Below are 15,869 nucleotides of genomic sequence, written 5' to 3'. Positions count from 1 at the left end.
TACTCTCCAACACAACCGGTGTGCTGAACTCGTAACGAATTGGCATCGTTTGATTAACAAACCTTACTAATTGGCTGTGTCGGGTGGTGGCGGGTTTAACGACACATTTATATTTACACGATCTAACCCAAAAAACCTCTTATGGGTAATATTGGTCGCGAAAGCCGACTACGTGTTAAACTCCATGATTCAGTTTTCTACTCATCCAGAGAATGTCGTTTGATCACCACGTGCAAAAAATAGTCAGGTCGTGACATTTTCATATCGGGGTGCTCGACGACACATCCGACCACTATTGAGTCGTGACATAGCCAACACAGTTGTGTGTGACATAGTATCAACAAGGCTCGATAATTATTATACCTGTCAACCCATACGGTTTACCTCGTATTCTTGCACAGGGTAATTGAGTTTTCAGGTCCATATGGCGTAGAGCCGTTTCAATACGGGCAAACAAAAATGTGGTCAATTTGTTTGTGTTTCTCCCTTGTGATCGGACGTTGTAGGATGAACGTTGAGATTTATAAGGACACGGGGTGACCAATAAGATATGAATTGGTTTGCAATAAGATAGGCACCGATAAGCGGTTTTATTATTGCAACTCACTACTCTATGGGACGTCTGGCAAAAAAAAACATTACCAGACTGCACCGTGTACAAAACTCTTTGGCACGTGTAGTGACGGGTACTGCAAGATCCGACCATGTTTTATGCAAGGAGCATGCAAGGAGCCTAAACCATCACCACACGAACTCCGGTCATCCTCGCAGTGGCTTTTGGATGCTCGCCATCGAACAACGGTGGTCACTGCATCGCGCGGCGCTTTCAGATGCGCTTCTGCGGCCGTCTGGAACGCTCTTCTTTCCAACATTAGGAAGCTACTGGAGCTATGCACCTTTAAATCATCTACATTGAAAACTCATTGCTTTAGAACTGATTGTTGTGTTTAGTTTGGTGTCCTTTCCCCGCACCTGCGATTAGCACGGTTGGCTATGTACGGTGCGAAAGAAGCTCTCTACAAACTTACATAGTACAGGGTCATCTCACATTCCTCACCTCGGGGTCACCTCGGGGTCACCTCGGGGTCACCTCGGGGTCACCTCAAGGTCATCTCGGGGTCACCTTGGGGTCACCTCGTCACCTCGGGGACACCTCGTTACCTCGGGGTCACCTCGTCACCCCCCTCTCGCCACACGGCGGCAGCCATGGCTGGGTGCGAGTGACGCTGGCTGCCGTCCCCAACCCAACTCGGACTCAAACCCTCGCTAAGGTGGGTCCGGGGAACCCGGCTAGGGGAGTCGAACCGCGGTGTTTCGCCTCACCCGGCACTAGGGAGTCCACGGCGGGGCTCTGTGAGATGCCGGCGACGGTGCGAGCGGAGGATACCAGCATCCCCGCTTGACCCCGGCCCAGGGTGAGGGGTGCCGGTTGAGGCACCTAGGAAAGAGCGGAGGCTTCGCGTGCGTGCGGTACGACTAGGCCGCGACCTTAACTCTCCGTCTGAGACTGCCGCTAATTATTCTGATAATCTGCAGATGTTTAGTTATACTGCCGATTCATCTGCCACTGCTGATTCTTATATTGCTGATAATATTTCTGGCTACTAATAGCTGATGCTGTTTTATGTTACTGCTATTGATTCTACTTATGCTGATTCAACCGCTTGCTGCTCTTCATGACGCTGCTGATTATGGATAATTATTTTGGTCAAACTTATAATAGATATACGTACATAACTTTTACCAATCCGTCGCAATGATAAAGCTGCTGCTGATGATGATGAAGTTATTGATGATGGAATATCTAGTTGTGATGGTGATACTGATTGTACTGTTGCTATCCGATGAGGATGTTGCTGCTATTGATGCTCATCTTGATGGGATTGCTGATTGTGATGATGTGTATCTGGTGATGATGCTACCGATGGTTTATACACAGCTGTCAACCCATAGGGTTTACCCCGCATTCTTGTACAGGGAAGTTTAGTTTTCAGGTCCGTACAGCCGTTTCAATACGGGGAAAAAATGTGTTGTCTGTTTGTGTTTCTCCCTTGTGATGGCACTTTGTAGGATGAACGTTGATATTTATAAGAGCAGGGGGTGATCAATAAGGTCTGAATTGGTCTGTAACAAGGTAGGCACTGATAAGGGGTTGACCGCTATGTGGTTATGCTGGTAAAACGGTTGAGGAGACGACGTGAAGGTCACACACAGGAGCCAGGCAGTTGGTGGGGCTATCGCACTTCATAACTCGAGTATCTGCCTTCAACTGGTGGTTGGAGGTTTGTTGGTTGGAGGTGGTGGTAATGGGGAAGGGGAGATGAGGGTTGCTGTGGTCTCAAGGATGGAGAGCGTAGTTCGCGCACTGTGCCACGGACCCAGCAACCCGAGTTCTATTCCTGCTCCACAGCTAACAACGGTGACGAATATCTGAACCTGGGCCTTGGCATCTCTTAGGTCGACCTAGCCTTAACTGAGTACCTGATGCGATGTATAACCATCGCCACTGGGGAGACAAAGGCAGCCGGGCTTGGTGCTAACCAAGCATAGCCTCGTTTGCTGTGCCGGCCTTAATCGGTGCGCTTGGCCAATTCTTTAAAAGTTTAAACGTTCCTTCTCTCACCTGACCCAGTCGCGTCTCCTAGGATTTAACCGCCCCCATCTGACTCCCAATACCTGAACCTCAATACCTGACCCTCAGCATATTATCCTATTGTTATCATCGCTAGAATTGTTGTTACCATTATTATTAACTGTTTGTCTTTCTATTTCTGAACATACTTATTTAGTTTGTACCCCTGTTATTGGGCTTAGTGTTAAATTCAACGGAGATACATGTACTATATATATAAAAATGCTGCTTTTAGAAGACTGGAATGTTTTTAGATGTGGGTGCGATGTCTAATGGAGAAAATCAGATGGACGGAGATGTAAGAGTGACAAAGAACTATCAAAAGATCTGAGCTGAGCATGTTGCCACAGGGGAAGCCTTGTTGCTAGACTCTCTCAAGAGAATGGATGCTGGAGAAAGAGGCCAAGGGATAGGAAAATCAAGGTGCTGTTTGGTACTTAGTAGAAATTATATCTGTACAAGGGCACGACCAGAGGGAATGGTGGGAGCTTGAACCAAGAACCTGCCCAATATGGCAAGTGATGCCTGAACTGAAACTGGGCAACTTTTTACTTCACCAGCCTATACCGACCAGCATCATGAAGTATGGTCAAACCACGTCCTACGTCTGACACGGCGTCACGAGCACTTCATTAGAGCATTGGATTGACAATTAGCTTTTAAAATGTCGGTATTTTATTGTGATTTTTTTTATCATTGCCATCATTAATTTTGTAGCTACTGTAACAACCGATATTCGTTTTAATTAATATCGTTGTTATTCAGATCGGCCATGACGAGTGCTCTCTGCGTGTCTCTCCGGGTCGGACGGGTGCACGGCGCCACTGCGCTCCGTGTCTCCGTCGCTGGTTCCCCTCCTCCCTCGCGCTGGGACCCCCTGCATCGTCCTGCCCAGAGAGGCTATATCTCACTGCCCGCGGAGCGCAAGGTTTTACCGCCGCTAAACCCAGAGCAGGTAAACTAAACTTGAAATTAACTTTTCATGTTATTTTACCAGGTAAGCCCCACTGGGCTATATAGCTCTTTTTCAGAAGCGACATGGCCACATGATAGCTTAATGAGGTGGCTTATTGCGTGGAAATTTATAGCAGCCAAATACTTTAAAAGCACGTTGATTCTAAATGTGGAGGAAAAAACTGAAGGACCCGGATACAAATCCATGACCACGGGGACAACATTCGAACTCCAAATATACAGGCATCAGAGTAGGGATCGAACCCACGACCTGCATACCAGCCGAGGTAGTTAACATCTCACCACTTTGATAAGACACTACCAGGTGACGCCTCCACCAATAGTGTCGTGCCACTGAGTGTTGGTGTCTTCTAAGCCAGAAGACCCATTATTGCATTGGATTGACTGCTCGGATATTCTATCTCCACGTACTTCTGTTTTTGAAAACGAATTTCTTTAGAACTGCCTTTTATGTTTAGTTTGTTTTCCTTCCCCTGTACCTCTGATAAGCACGGTTGGCTACGTACATTGCGAAAGAAGTTCAACATACACATATACATTCTGCGTGTATTCTCTTGTCACATCCACCATATTTATTACATCTTAGACCAATAGACCTGCATATGCTTATATGGCTACGTACGGTGCGAAAGAAGTTCAGCATACATTTTTACATGAACCTTAGAATTACATAAAGACCCATAGACTCTGACAAATGTATATGATCCATAGACTTACGTCGATAAACATATACTTACATTGAGACCCATAGACTCACATGCACTTACATGGTCTATATACTTGTATACACACCTATAGATATACTAATATGATCCGTAGACTTAAATAGAGGGCCATAGACTTACATCTTTTTCTTTACCAAAAGTCCCATGAGGGCAGTGGAGTCCATAAGTCACATCCACTAGTCCTCACATCTTAGTCCACCCCATCCCTTACATCTCACTCTCGGTGGCTCCTTCCTTTGCCTACAGGTGGATGGGATCCTGCGCACGGACGAGTTTGAGTGTGAGCTGGAGCGGGAGTTCCGCGGGGGGACTGTGCTCAGCCTCCACAGCAACCAGCTAGCGGCGAACACCCCCGTGGAGGACCGGCGCACTGCTGCCACCTGCCTGCACACGGGAGGGCTTCTGGTGGGGCCTCCATACACACACACACAAAGACCAAGATCCCCCATGTAGCCTTTAACAGTCTTTTTGGGCAAGTGCTTTTAGTGAGCACCTATGTTGGCCAGCATAGCACACTCGGGGGTAGGTGGCCAACATTTACGCCTGGCCGCCGTTGTCTGAACTTTATACACAGCACCAGGTGCAATTTTTTAAGTGCTCGTGTTTTTGGTCATGAGCGGCAATTGAACCGCTACACTACGGCGCAAAAAATAACGAAGACACACATGCACACACACACAATCATGCAGACGCGTGTACACACGAGTGAGTGCATGTACACAAACACATAGGCCCTCCCTTGATAACTGAGCTAAAGCCAAGGCTCCGATTGTGATGCCTCTTCCTCATTGAGATAACTCTCACTGCATTATTTCTCCCATCGGGAAACTGCGTCATCTTCAACTCTACCTGATCATCGTCCTTATCTCTCAATCATCATCAGCTATTCTACACCGTGGTCTCAATCCCCCTCGTGTTATCATCCTCATCACTCCATCATCAATCAAATCTCTGTCATTGGTATCATCATCTTTTCAATTTCAATGCTACATCATCTTCATCTCTTGCTCATCATCATCTCTTACCCAATACCACCACCATCATCACCACTCCCTCGAGTTGTATTTCCTCTCCCACCCCCTCTATTCTCTCAACCCCATTACCGCTCCACACCCACGCAGGTGGGCGTCTTCGACGGCCATGGTGGCTCCACTTGCGCGCAGGCAGTGAGCGAGCGCCTCTTTGGTTACGTGGCGTCGGCGCTGCTGCCCCAGCACACTCTGCTCAACTTGGAGGCGGCCGCTGAGGCCCGCGAGGCCGCACTGCAGGAGGGCGGCTGGGCCCTGCTGAGCTCCGAGCTGGGCCAGGCGCAGGGCCAGGGCCTGGCGTACCTCCCGGCGCCGCCGGAGCTGCTGCGCTGGCACGGCCCGGCACCTGGCGGCACGGCAAGGACGCACTACAGCGAGAGCCTGCGCACTTTCTGGCAGGAGCTTATCGACCTGGACAACGGGGAGGGCCTCGGAGTGCGCGACGCGCTCATCACCGCGTTCAAGGTCTGCGGCGGTGCGACGCGGTGCTGTGTAGTGCGCTGTGGATTCACCCGGTGGCCAGATGCGGACCACACGTCAGTAGAAACGTAGCGCAAAGCTCGACATGTTCGTCAATAATACTGTGGCTTTAAAAGGAAAACTATGTATGAGGTGATGTTTCGAACAATGTCCTTTCTTTGTAAGTCATAAATAGAGAAGCCAGGAAGATAGAGCGGATATGAGTAAGCGGACAATACGTCTCTCCACTTAGAAATAAAAGTACAAGAAGGCCGTGTGGCAGTCTTGAGATGCGATCATATTCAGCTGCTTTATACGTTAAAATGAATTTAATTTAACACGCAGGCTTTCACGACCAATGTTATGATTCAAAACAGATATCTGGATCAGATTGCAAAAGTGATTGGTTTAGGTGAGTGGTGGTGAACTTATGTCCTGACGACTGCATGGACCTACCACTTCAAAACACTCCTAAACAATATCTCAACCACACTAAACCAGGTACTGGATGGAAACATCTTTGACCTGGCAACACCACTAAATCAAGTTCCAGGCTCATTCACTTCTGTCACTGCAAGGTCTTCTTTACACTTGGTCGACATGCACCTTGTTTTTCTCATTGTTATTATTATTGTTGGATAGTGCCGAGCTGTATGTGCGTAATTGCGTTGTACGGCGAGCGTATTGAAAAACAACAAGAAACAACGCCGAGCGTTCCTTTATCTGCGATCGCGCGACCTCGGGCATTATACGTCGCTATCGCTCGCCCTCGCCGTGATATCACTTCGGCTCCCATGTTTACGCAGTGGCCGGGGCCAGTGCCAACAACCACGTGGATGCCAGCCCGTGCCCGTCGCCCAAAACCAACGGGAAAACAGAATGTGGTTCACGTGTTCTCCAGCTCCAAAATAAGAGCTTATTGCAAATCTGAAACTAAAAATAGCAAAGGGGTGTGTGAACGAGTGGGTACGTGTGTGTGTTTGTACGTGCGTGCAGCATGTCCCGTCGGATTAGCCGTGTGCCGTTCTCTGCCAGAACGACCCGTGCTGAGCACAACAGGCGTGCACGCGCGCGTCGCTGGACTCGTTCCATGCTTTCCGCATCATTGCTGGGGTGATGGAGCAAGACAGATGCTCATTAACGAGCTGTGCTCTAGAAATAAATCACTGCCCAAGCAAATTAGTTATCAAGTATCCGTGCCACTGATGGTGGAGCGGTAGCCAAGGGAGGAAAACGCGCCCTGGAAGGGTGTACACCGAGGAGATGGAGAGAATGACCGAGCATGTGTGCGGGCGTCAGGTGGATCCTGACATTGCGGGATCGTGAGAGATGGCGAAAGCTTGGCGAGGCCTTCATCCAGCAGTGCACTGATCATGGTTTATGGTGATGGAAGATTGAGTGAGGCTTTCCTGGATACATAGAGGGCATTATTATGTCAGAGAGTGGTGGAGGGTGGTGGTACCTGACGTTCACTGCTGTTGAAAGTCGTCTGTATACCTGGGGTGACACCTCAAGGCTTTCTTTAAAAAACACAAATCTTGCAGTGATTGGTACACAGACTACTCATTTTCCACTATTTAACCAAGTCTCACCAGTGGCCGTCTTGAGTTAACCCGGCAGACCTCAGGATGAGCCAGGTTGTTTTTTCCACTGGAGAACCCATACCGTGACGCTGATTTTTAAAAAAATTAGCAATGCCGCCCCTGGCCCTGCTTGGGTCTGAGGCAGATTCACACATCACAGAAGATCCCTGGTTTTTATCTTCCACCAAGCTCATGGTCCACCCTAAATCGCATCTGCACAAACCATGGCAGATGTGGAAACTTGATGCACAAATGGAAAATTAAAAACTTTCCGGTAGTGTGCGACTGTGGTTATCCAGAACAGACCATACAACATATAACGACGCAGTGCCCGATCCACAAAGACATCACAGAGATACACTCCGCTGCTCCTGACGTGGTTTTCTGGCTTGACTGCCTGAATGTTAAATTGCAGTTGTTTCTGTGCATCCACATCAGCCGTATGAAAAAAATAAATGAATAATGGCTGCAGCAATCAAAGAGTTTAGTTTTACTCGTGCACGCTCGATCCGAATCTAACCACTGCCGCCGCGATTGTGCACAGAGACTGGACTCGGATATCTCGCTGGAGGCGCAGGTGCCGTGGGAGCACCCGTCGCTGGCACGCAAAGCCCGGCGCACAGCCTTCTCGGGCTGCACGGCGTGCGTGGCGCACGTGCACGGGCCTGACCTCCACGTCGCCAATGTGGGCGACAGCCGCGCCGTGCTGGGCGTGCGCCGCGCCGACGGCTCCTGGAGCGCCCTCTCGCTCACCAACGACCACTCGGCGCAGAACGAGAAGGAGGTCGCCAGGTGCGCTGGTGGCCTTGCGCTGACGGTGCCCGGAAGGGGGCATGATGAAGGAGTTCCATGGTGGCGAGATGTTAACTACCTCGCCTGGTATACTGGAGGTCGTGGGTTCGATCCCGACCCTGGTGCCTGTATATTTGGAGATTGCATGTCTCTGCCCGTGGTTGCGTGGATATTTATTCGGGTCCTCTGGTTTTTCCCTCCACATTTAGAAATGTGCATTTAGAGTATTTGGCTGCTATAAATTTCCACGTGGTAAGCAACTTCGTTGAGCTATCATTTATGGTCAGGTCGTTTCTGAAACAGAGCTATATAGCTCAGTGGGCCTTACCTGGTAAAATAAAAAAAATAGTTTATTGTTTAATGGCAAAATAAAGAAGAAGAAAACACCTGACGAACGATCTGTGAAATCTGTAGTGTTGTTTTCGTGCCCGGCTCCACATCTCCGCTCATACACAGGCTGCGTGCGGAGCACCCCATGAAGGAGCGCAAGACGGTGGTGCGTGGGGGGCGGCTGCTCGGGCTGCTGATGCCGACGCGCGCGTTCGGCGATGTGAGGTTCAAGTGGAGCGTGGAGCTTCAGCGGCGTGTGCTGGACGAGACGGGCTACGCCGGGCGCCAGTATTTCTTCCCGCCCAACTACCATACGCCGCCGTACCTCACCGCCAAGCCCGAGATCACGCACCACAGGTGAGCGAGCTGAGTTGGAAGTCCATGTAAAGCAATCGCCATTCCCCTTCCTCGAAAGACTTGGCAGGACCCTGATGAAAAAGAGTATTGAGACTCTTTGAAACAAAAAACTATTTTCAAAAACTATTTTTCTTTTTCCAGGAAAGGCCCACTGAGCTGTATAGCTCTTTTGGCTTATGTGGACATTTATAGCAGCCAAATACTCTAAACGCACGTTTCTAAATGTGGAGGGAAAAACCAGAGGACTCGGAGAAAAATACACGCGACCATAGGGAAAGAGACATGCAAACTCCAAATATACAGGCATCAGGGTTGGGATCGAATCCATGACCTGCTGCATACCAGGTGAGGTAGTTAACATCTCGCCACCGTGGCGATAATAATGATGCTGTTGTTGTTAGTCTGTAACTTTCCACTGTTGAGCAAAGGCCCTTTCCTATGTACTGCCACTCCTTTCATTCCCCAGTTGCTCCTGTCCAGACGTGACCTCCGAACTCTGTTATTTGTCTCCACTCCGCTGTTAGTTTCGTCTCTCAGCTCTCGTCATCTGCCCTCATGACGTGTGCTGCCCATTCCCACTCGATGTCTTTTGCCGCAACAACAGCTTCTTCATCAACATCGGTGTGACGAAGCTGTTATTTTAATTATTTCTTCATGGACCCTAACCTCCCACCACCCCCCGCCCCCCCCAAACATGGAAAGACGGAGAGAAAGATGTGCAATCAGGATCCTGCAGCGAAGGCCTGGTAATAAAATGAGTGTATGTTAGCAGGTCACGTGGTGTCATGTCGTCACATGTACAGAAGCTAAATATAAAAAATACTACGGGGAATTGTAACAAAACAACAATCGATGCTTGAATTGATTGTTGTTTGTCTTGAAATTGATTAATTAAGGGCTGTACCGCAAAATATTTATTTAGTTTAAAAACATTCACACTCATTTCATCGGACTCAACATGTTCATCAATAACACTGTGTGTGTGTGTCCTTGACAAAAATATATAATTGCTGACATTTCGTGCAATGGTCCATCTTTATGCATAAACAGAGAGGTGATAGAGATACAGTGGATACTAAGAGCTGGAGACTGCAACTAAATACCGTGGGGCCTGATGAGAATAACATTTTTAAAATGTTTTCCCGATGACCAGTTTTTTAAATGGACATTTGAAAAGTTACGATAATTTTTCTTTTATTGCAATACCTTTGCAATCCAGAGGTGGTCTCCCCTACACCCATAGTCTAAAAATGAGTTTAATAACAATTAACTTCTTCATCCACTTTATTTGCCCATTTTCAAGAAGAGCATTTCTGGGCAGTGGCTGGGTGACTTTGAGGTCAGAGCGCTAAGCTAGCACCACTTAGGTCCTGGGTTCGAATACAGGTTTTAGCCACTGCCGGTGATTACGCCGGGTTCTCATATTTAGTGAATGGATGGTTCTCAGCTCAATCACCAATGACCGCACGCCAAAAATTACATGTAGTTACATTTATAATTGGTCATTTATATCTGTCTTTCCGTAAAGTAATTGATCATTACGTACGGTTGTTGAGTGCTTAATCTGTGTCTAGATCTTGACTTAAAGCTTTCGGGACTGCAGGAATTAATATTCTTTGGGTCTTTCGGTAAAGCCACGTAGATAGAAAAAATAATACAATATCACGACGTTTCGATCGCAACACAAGCAATCGTCTTCAGATGAAAATAGCGGGGGAAATCTGCCGAGGTAGGCTGTTTATAAAGGTTTAGAGATGGGCGGGGCAGCTAATGTTAATGTAGGAGAGGTCTCCGTAACCTGCAGTAGGTCTACACCAATCAAAGAGCTGTTTACAAATGGTTTAGAGATGGGCGGGGCAGCTAATGCCAATGTGGGGGAGGTACTACGGAGCTGTGGGGAGTGGCCATTGTATTGTGGGAGATTAGCATGTCAATGTAAGAAATTTGAAGCTCGGCGAGAGCTCGGACAGCGCAGTGACCACATGGAGGTGGAAAAGAATGACAAGCCACCATTTACTAACACAGATAACGGTGGCTGTGTTAGTGAATGTAACTCAGAGAGTCGAGAATAACTGCTAACATAGGTAGGATAGGAACATCACAGCCAGTTATGACCTAAACTGGTTAATACCGTCCTTCCAATGATTGCTCAGTTTGTACACATCTTCTCGGTTGAAATTGTGTCTGTGTTTATATATCTGGATGGCTTCATGAACGAATCTTTGTTAATAGCCAGTGAGTTTGCAGCAGAGGTCGCAAACGGGTTTTGATTCGGGTACGGGTAGCCGGGTATCGGGTAGGGTACGGGTATCAGGTACCTGATTGCGACCTCTGGTTTGCAGAGTATCTTCGTCTTGGCAGAATCAATTTCGTGTGTGCCCACAGCGTTAAAATAATGATCAGCCACGGCTGAGGTATTGGTCCTACCGAGTTTCAGATCTGCCTTATGTTCACCGACCCGGTCCGAGACATGTCGCTTAGTTTCCCCAATGTAACTGCTGCCGCAGATACAGCTTAGTTTTTAGACGCCGGGGTATTGCATGCTGGGGATCGCATCCTTCACAGAAGGAATTAAATCACGAATTTTATGTATTGTGTTGAATCGTACCTGGATCTTGTGTTGGCTCATGATTTTGGAAATCTTTTTGGTGACCCCTGCTATGTATGGAAAGATGATGGTTTTGATTAGGTCCTCACATGGTTCTCTCCACCCACGGTTATGTCTAGATCACAATACTCCAGTAAATTCGAATTTGATTCTATTTTCCCCACGTATTCTCATCACCCCTCACCCCACCCTCACTTCATTCTCACCTCGCTCTCCCCTCACCATTACCTCACTTCCCCTCCTCTTATCCTTACCTCACCCATATCTCTCTCATGTTACCTTCATTCTCACCTCATGCTATCCTGACCCTCGCTTCACTGTCACCTTGTTGCTAACCTCCCCCTCATCCCACCTCAACCCCGACCTTACCGTCACTTTGCCCCCCCACCACCGGCCCTGGTGGCGGCGTGGCTGTGAGCAGGCTGCGCCCGCAGGACGAGTTTGTGGTGCTGGCCACGGACGGCCTGTGGGAGGTGATGCACCGCCAGGAGGTGGTGCGGCTCGTGGGCGAGCACCTGGACCGTGCACCATCGCGCCCCGCGCTCCAGCCGTTGCCACGGGGACGCCCCCTCACGCTCGCCGACATGCTTGCCCTGCTGCAGGTACTGACGCGCTCACACGTACCGCAGCACGGGTACCGTCGTCACGCCTGCGAGTACGATGTCGCAAAATCGTCTTGTCCGTGTGGCACTATACGCCGTGGTGTAATGTGGCCTGCAAGAAGATATCGTTTTCAAAAGACCTCGTTATGAATAAAGTCGATTTATGACGACGATGATATTATTATAATGTGTCTCAGCTATACAGGGCATGTGGCCGTGCTGGGACAAACCCTGCCACTTGTGCGTCCGGCCTTTCAAACGAGGGCATGCTACATGGCTGGCTGGCTGTGACTCCGTTGTGACCTCAGTGTTCCTTGACCCCGGTGTTCCATGACACCCACGTTCGTGACTCTCATTGTCCATGACCCCAGCATTTCGTTCTCCCCCTCACCTGGCCCACAAATGTACAGGCCCGTAAGGCCGCCCTGGCCCCCACGGACGGCTGGGACCGCAACCCGGCGACCCTGCTGGTGCGGCACGCCGTGGGGCGTGGCGAGTGGGGTGGCGTGGAGCCCGACCTGCTGGCGCGCATGCTGGCACTGCCCGAGGACATGGCGCGCCTTCACCGTGACGACATCACGCTCACAGTGCTCCGCATTGACACGCGCGCCGCCGGACGCTACCACCACCACGCCCGCGACGAGGCCGAGGATGACGACGAGGACGACGATCAAATGGGACGTGCTTAGGTGGGGTCCCTGCGACTCAAATAAAACGTCGTTCGAAACTGTGGATTTGTACTCGGGCCACTGGTCCTGGGCTGTCTGGCACGAGTTGGAAGCTCCATTCTGCTGCTCCTATGGTCTGACACCTCCTCCAGCCGTCCATGCTCTCATCTTCCTGCCCCTGTTCGAAGTCCAGGTTAAAGAGCCTTTTTTACTCTGCCTATCACCAACAGCCTCTGTATAAACAAAATATATACACACACTGCTTCTGTACAGTGTTTTGATTCATAGACGAAATATAAATAATACACATTGTACATTTGATCTGTGAGAGATGAAGTCGCACAATTGTAATTTTAGCACTTTAGTGGCATCACTCTGAAGTCCCTCCCATTTCAGCGCATCAATCAAACGACTATTGCAGCACGACAATGCTGTTGCCTGACCATAACTTTTGGAGACCTTTTTATCTTGTGAACAAAACGTCAAAACTGTGTCTGACAGCCCAGGACACACAGCCTAGGTACGGCTCTACAATCTCCATTTATTTTACTGCGTCGTTCGCGATGGTGCACACGCACACTCCGTTGGGGTGGTTGCACAAGTGGGTAACTGACGATTTCAGAACAAAGCCAGGAGCGGAGCTGGCGGCTGGTAGTAGTGGTGCAAAGCGCAACCATGGGTGACCCAGCGATGGCAGCACTGCTACTGCCACCATGCACGGCCAACGTCAGTGCACATCGTTAAGGAAAACTAAACCCCCATGCGCGCCGGTTTGTGACAATGCCGCAAATGAGAGAGTTTTAAACCGCACAGACCCGAAGAACGTTTATCGATGAACGACAGATGTTGCACTGAGCGCAACTGTCTGTAACGTCACTTTGCCTTTTAGAGGTGTTCTGGAGTTTGTGTTTGATATTTTAGCGAGTTTTGTGTATCGTAAGTGGCACCTGTAAAGCAAAAAGGGAATCGCAATGACAACTTCTGAAACGCTGCCGTTTAACACACAACAGTGTCACAATTGCTCGAATTTATCCAAATGAAACTTTTTTAAGCACGTGTTTTTCGGTAGTGGGTTTGCAGACTTTTGTTTGAAAATGTTTGTACAGCGTCAGACTGAATGAAGATACACGGCAGCGGGATGCAAGCCACGTCGCGCTCTGCGGTTATTCATATTTAAAGTGGCCGCACAAACTTTACTATGAAGACAGTTTGGATTCTCATATTTATTTTTGTCATTTGGATGTGGATTTGTGTAAAGGTTGGCGATGCTTATAAAATGACGATGGACTGTTTTACTTGTCTGATGCATCCTCGTTTTTTCTGCAGTTTATAAAGGAACTTTATTTTTACGCGGATAATTGCGGTCCGTGGTGCGTGAGCACAGCAGCAAAGATTTAAAAAACATCAATAGTGCAGAAAATTATTACAGAGTCCTGAAGGAATATTGTACAGCGAACAAACGGGGTATTTAATGGTCGTAATTCGGAACACGCGGATAAACAAACAGTGCAAATGTAATATGAGAGCAAGAGGCACGAGAAAATGCAGGTAAGAGGTGCAAGTATATTCCGTGTTTTAATTTAATAGGGAAATAAAGTGAACTTTGTGCACCCAACGATTTTGTGGATGGTATTTGGAACCGTTGAGTTTCTCAACGGCGTTGAATCTTCGTGTGGAGTTTGGGAAAGGTCTGCGTCAGCAATAAAATGGCTTGAGAATGCTGCACAGTATATTGAAGGAGAGTGAGACTTACAATACAAATTTTCACCCAAAAAAATCAACACGCGAATCTCTCGTTTATGGCCAAAAATGCCAATTGTTTCAAACTTAATTTTTCAATAAATATGGAATTCTCACAATCGTTTTTATTCGTGCTGGATGGTTGCCCAATGGTAACAATCGTACCTCAGGAAATAAATGTTCATAGTTTAATTCCCAACTTGGGTGCCTTCCGTGTGGAGATTGCACGCCCCCTGTTCTGCATGGGTTTTCCTCCCGAGTTTTACGGTTTTCTGCCACAGGTAAACAAAACAAACATGCAATGTAATTGGTATTGGCCAAACATCCCATTGCTGAAAAAAAATATCTGCAAATTACTCAATTGAGATGACACGCATAGCAGCATTGCCCCGCCTGATTGCGAACACTTGGCAGAGCCGTTCCCGAAAAAAAACCTCGAGACACCGGTGAAGATTTCCAGGTGGAACGAGGTGGAACGAGGTAGTCGTGTCTCGCAGCCGTCGTGCTGACAGAGTTCTCGGGAGAAGCACTTTTTTCCAGTGTTTCAACGAAGTTGGGCCACTGTGGAAAACACTTGTTTGACTCGTACCATCCCAAATTCCTACATGGGGATGCCTTTATCATCGCAATGACTTAATTTGGAAAGTATGAGAAAGTATAATTAATGGGGGGAGGGGGGTGCTGGCAACATCCAGGATGCTGACTCTAAAGCCACGTTCTCGGTGCTTTTTAACGGATGTGCAATGCGCGCAATCTCGTGTGTGGAGCGGCTCTTGGAGGATGCTGGCTCGGGAAAGCATCACGTGTGTGTCTGGAAAGGGTCCGAGAATTGACGCAAGTTTTATCGTGCACATATGTAGCACTTGGGTGGAGGGGTGGCCATGTGTAATAGGCGGATGTCGTTATGTTCATGGAAATTCGTGTCACCCTGTGACTACGGGGAGGGGGTGGGGGCATTTCTCCAAAGGTGGTTCTTAATTATAACGCTGTGTTGGTTGGCTGGGAAATTCGAGCTCTTATTAAACTTGAATGATGATTTACATTTACTTGGCCTTCAATACTGCAACTGAATAGAAATTGTAAAATTTGCATAGATGGTATTGCATATTAATAGTATTTTTTTTTATCGCCATATGTACATCATACCTGTAAACCCCTTATCAGTGCCTACCTTATTGCAGACCAATTCAGACCTTATTGGTCACTCCGTGCCCTCAACGTTCATCTTTCAAAGTCCCATCACAAGGGAGAAACACAAATACAATTAAAAAAATTGCCCGTTTTGAAACGGCACTTTTATAAATTGATTTTCATTCGTTTACAATTAAGATTTAAAATTAATTAACGACATGCACCCGCGATTCCTAATG

General features: G+C 48.1%; 1 protein-coding gene across 2 annotated transcripts; it reads left to right on the top strand.

Annotated features, from left to right (window-relative positions):
* The first annotated feature begins 1,188 nt into the window (after nucleotides 1-1,188).
* LOC144942074 (pyruvate dehydrogenase [acetyl-transferring]-phosphatase 1, mitochondrial-like) lies at nucleotides 1,189-14,051 on the top strand. Of its 2 annotated transcripts, none has more exons than XM_078868747.1 (8): nucleotides 1,189-1,271; nucleotides 3,398-3,587; nucleotides 4,579-4,737; nucleotides 5,454-5,825; nucleotides 7,947-8,194; nucleotides 8,651-8,881; nucleotides 11,911-12,091; nucleotides 12,502-14,051. In XM_078868747.1, the coding sequence occupies exons 2-8, from the start codon at nucleotides 3,405-3,407 to the stop codon at nucleotides 12,778-12,780; spliced, it is 1,653 nt and encodes a 550-aa protein (XP_078724873.1). In that variant the 5' UTR covers nucleotides 1,189-1,271; nucleotides 3,398-3,404; the 3' UTR covers nucleotides 12,781-14,051. The 2 variants fall into 2 exon arrangements, with proteins under 2 accessions (XP_078724873.1, XP_078724874.1); XM_078868748.1 differs by lacking the exon at nucleotides 1,189-1,271 and adding an exon at nucleotides 1,280-1,470.
* The last annotated feature ends 1,818 nt before the right edge of the window (nucleotides 14,052-15,869 follow it).

The sequence above is a fragment of the Lampetra fluviatilis genome, chromosome 26 (genome assembly GCF_964198595.1).
Source record: "Lampetra fluviatilis chromosome 26, kcLamFluv1.1, whole genome shotgun sequence".
Taxonomy (NCBI): domain Eukaryota; kingdom Metazoa; phylum Chordata; class Hyperoartia; order Petromyzontiformes; family Petromyzontidae; genus Lampetra; species Lampetra fluviatilis.
Note: the sequence above shows the minus strand (reverse complement) of the source record. Positions and strands in the feature narration are given on the sequence as shown.

What these genes read in the sequence shown, in the direction of transcription:
- LOC144942074 (XM_078868747.1), top strand. Translation starts at nt 3,405, where the DNA reads ATGACGAGTGCTCTCTGCGTGTCTCTCCGGGTCGGACGGGTGCACGGC. An exon ending in TGCACACGGGAGGGCTTCTG is followed by an intron (nt 4,738 to 5,453) that starts GTGGGGCCTCCA and finishes ACACCCACGCAG; the next exon opens with GTGGGCGTCTTCGACGGCCA. An exon ending in AACGAGAAGGAGGTCGCCAG is followed by an intron (nt 8,195 to 8,650) that starts GTGCGCTGGTGG and finishes GCTCATACACAG; the next exon opens with GCTGCGTGCGGAGCACCCCA.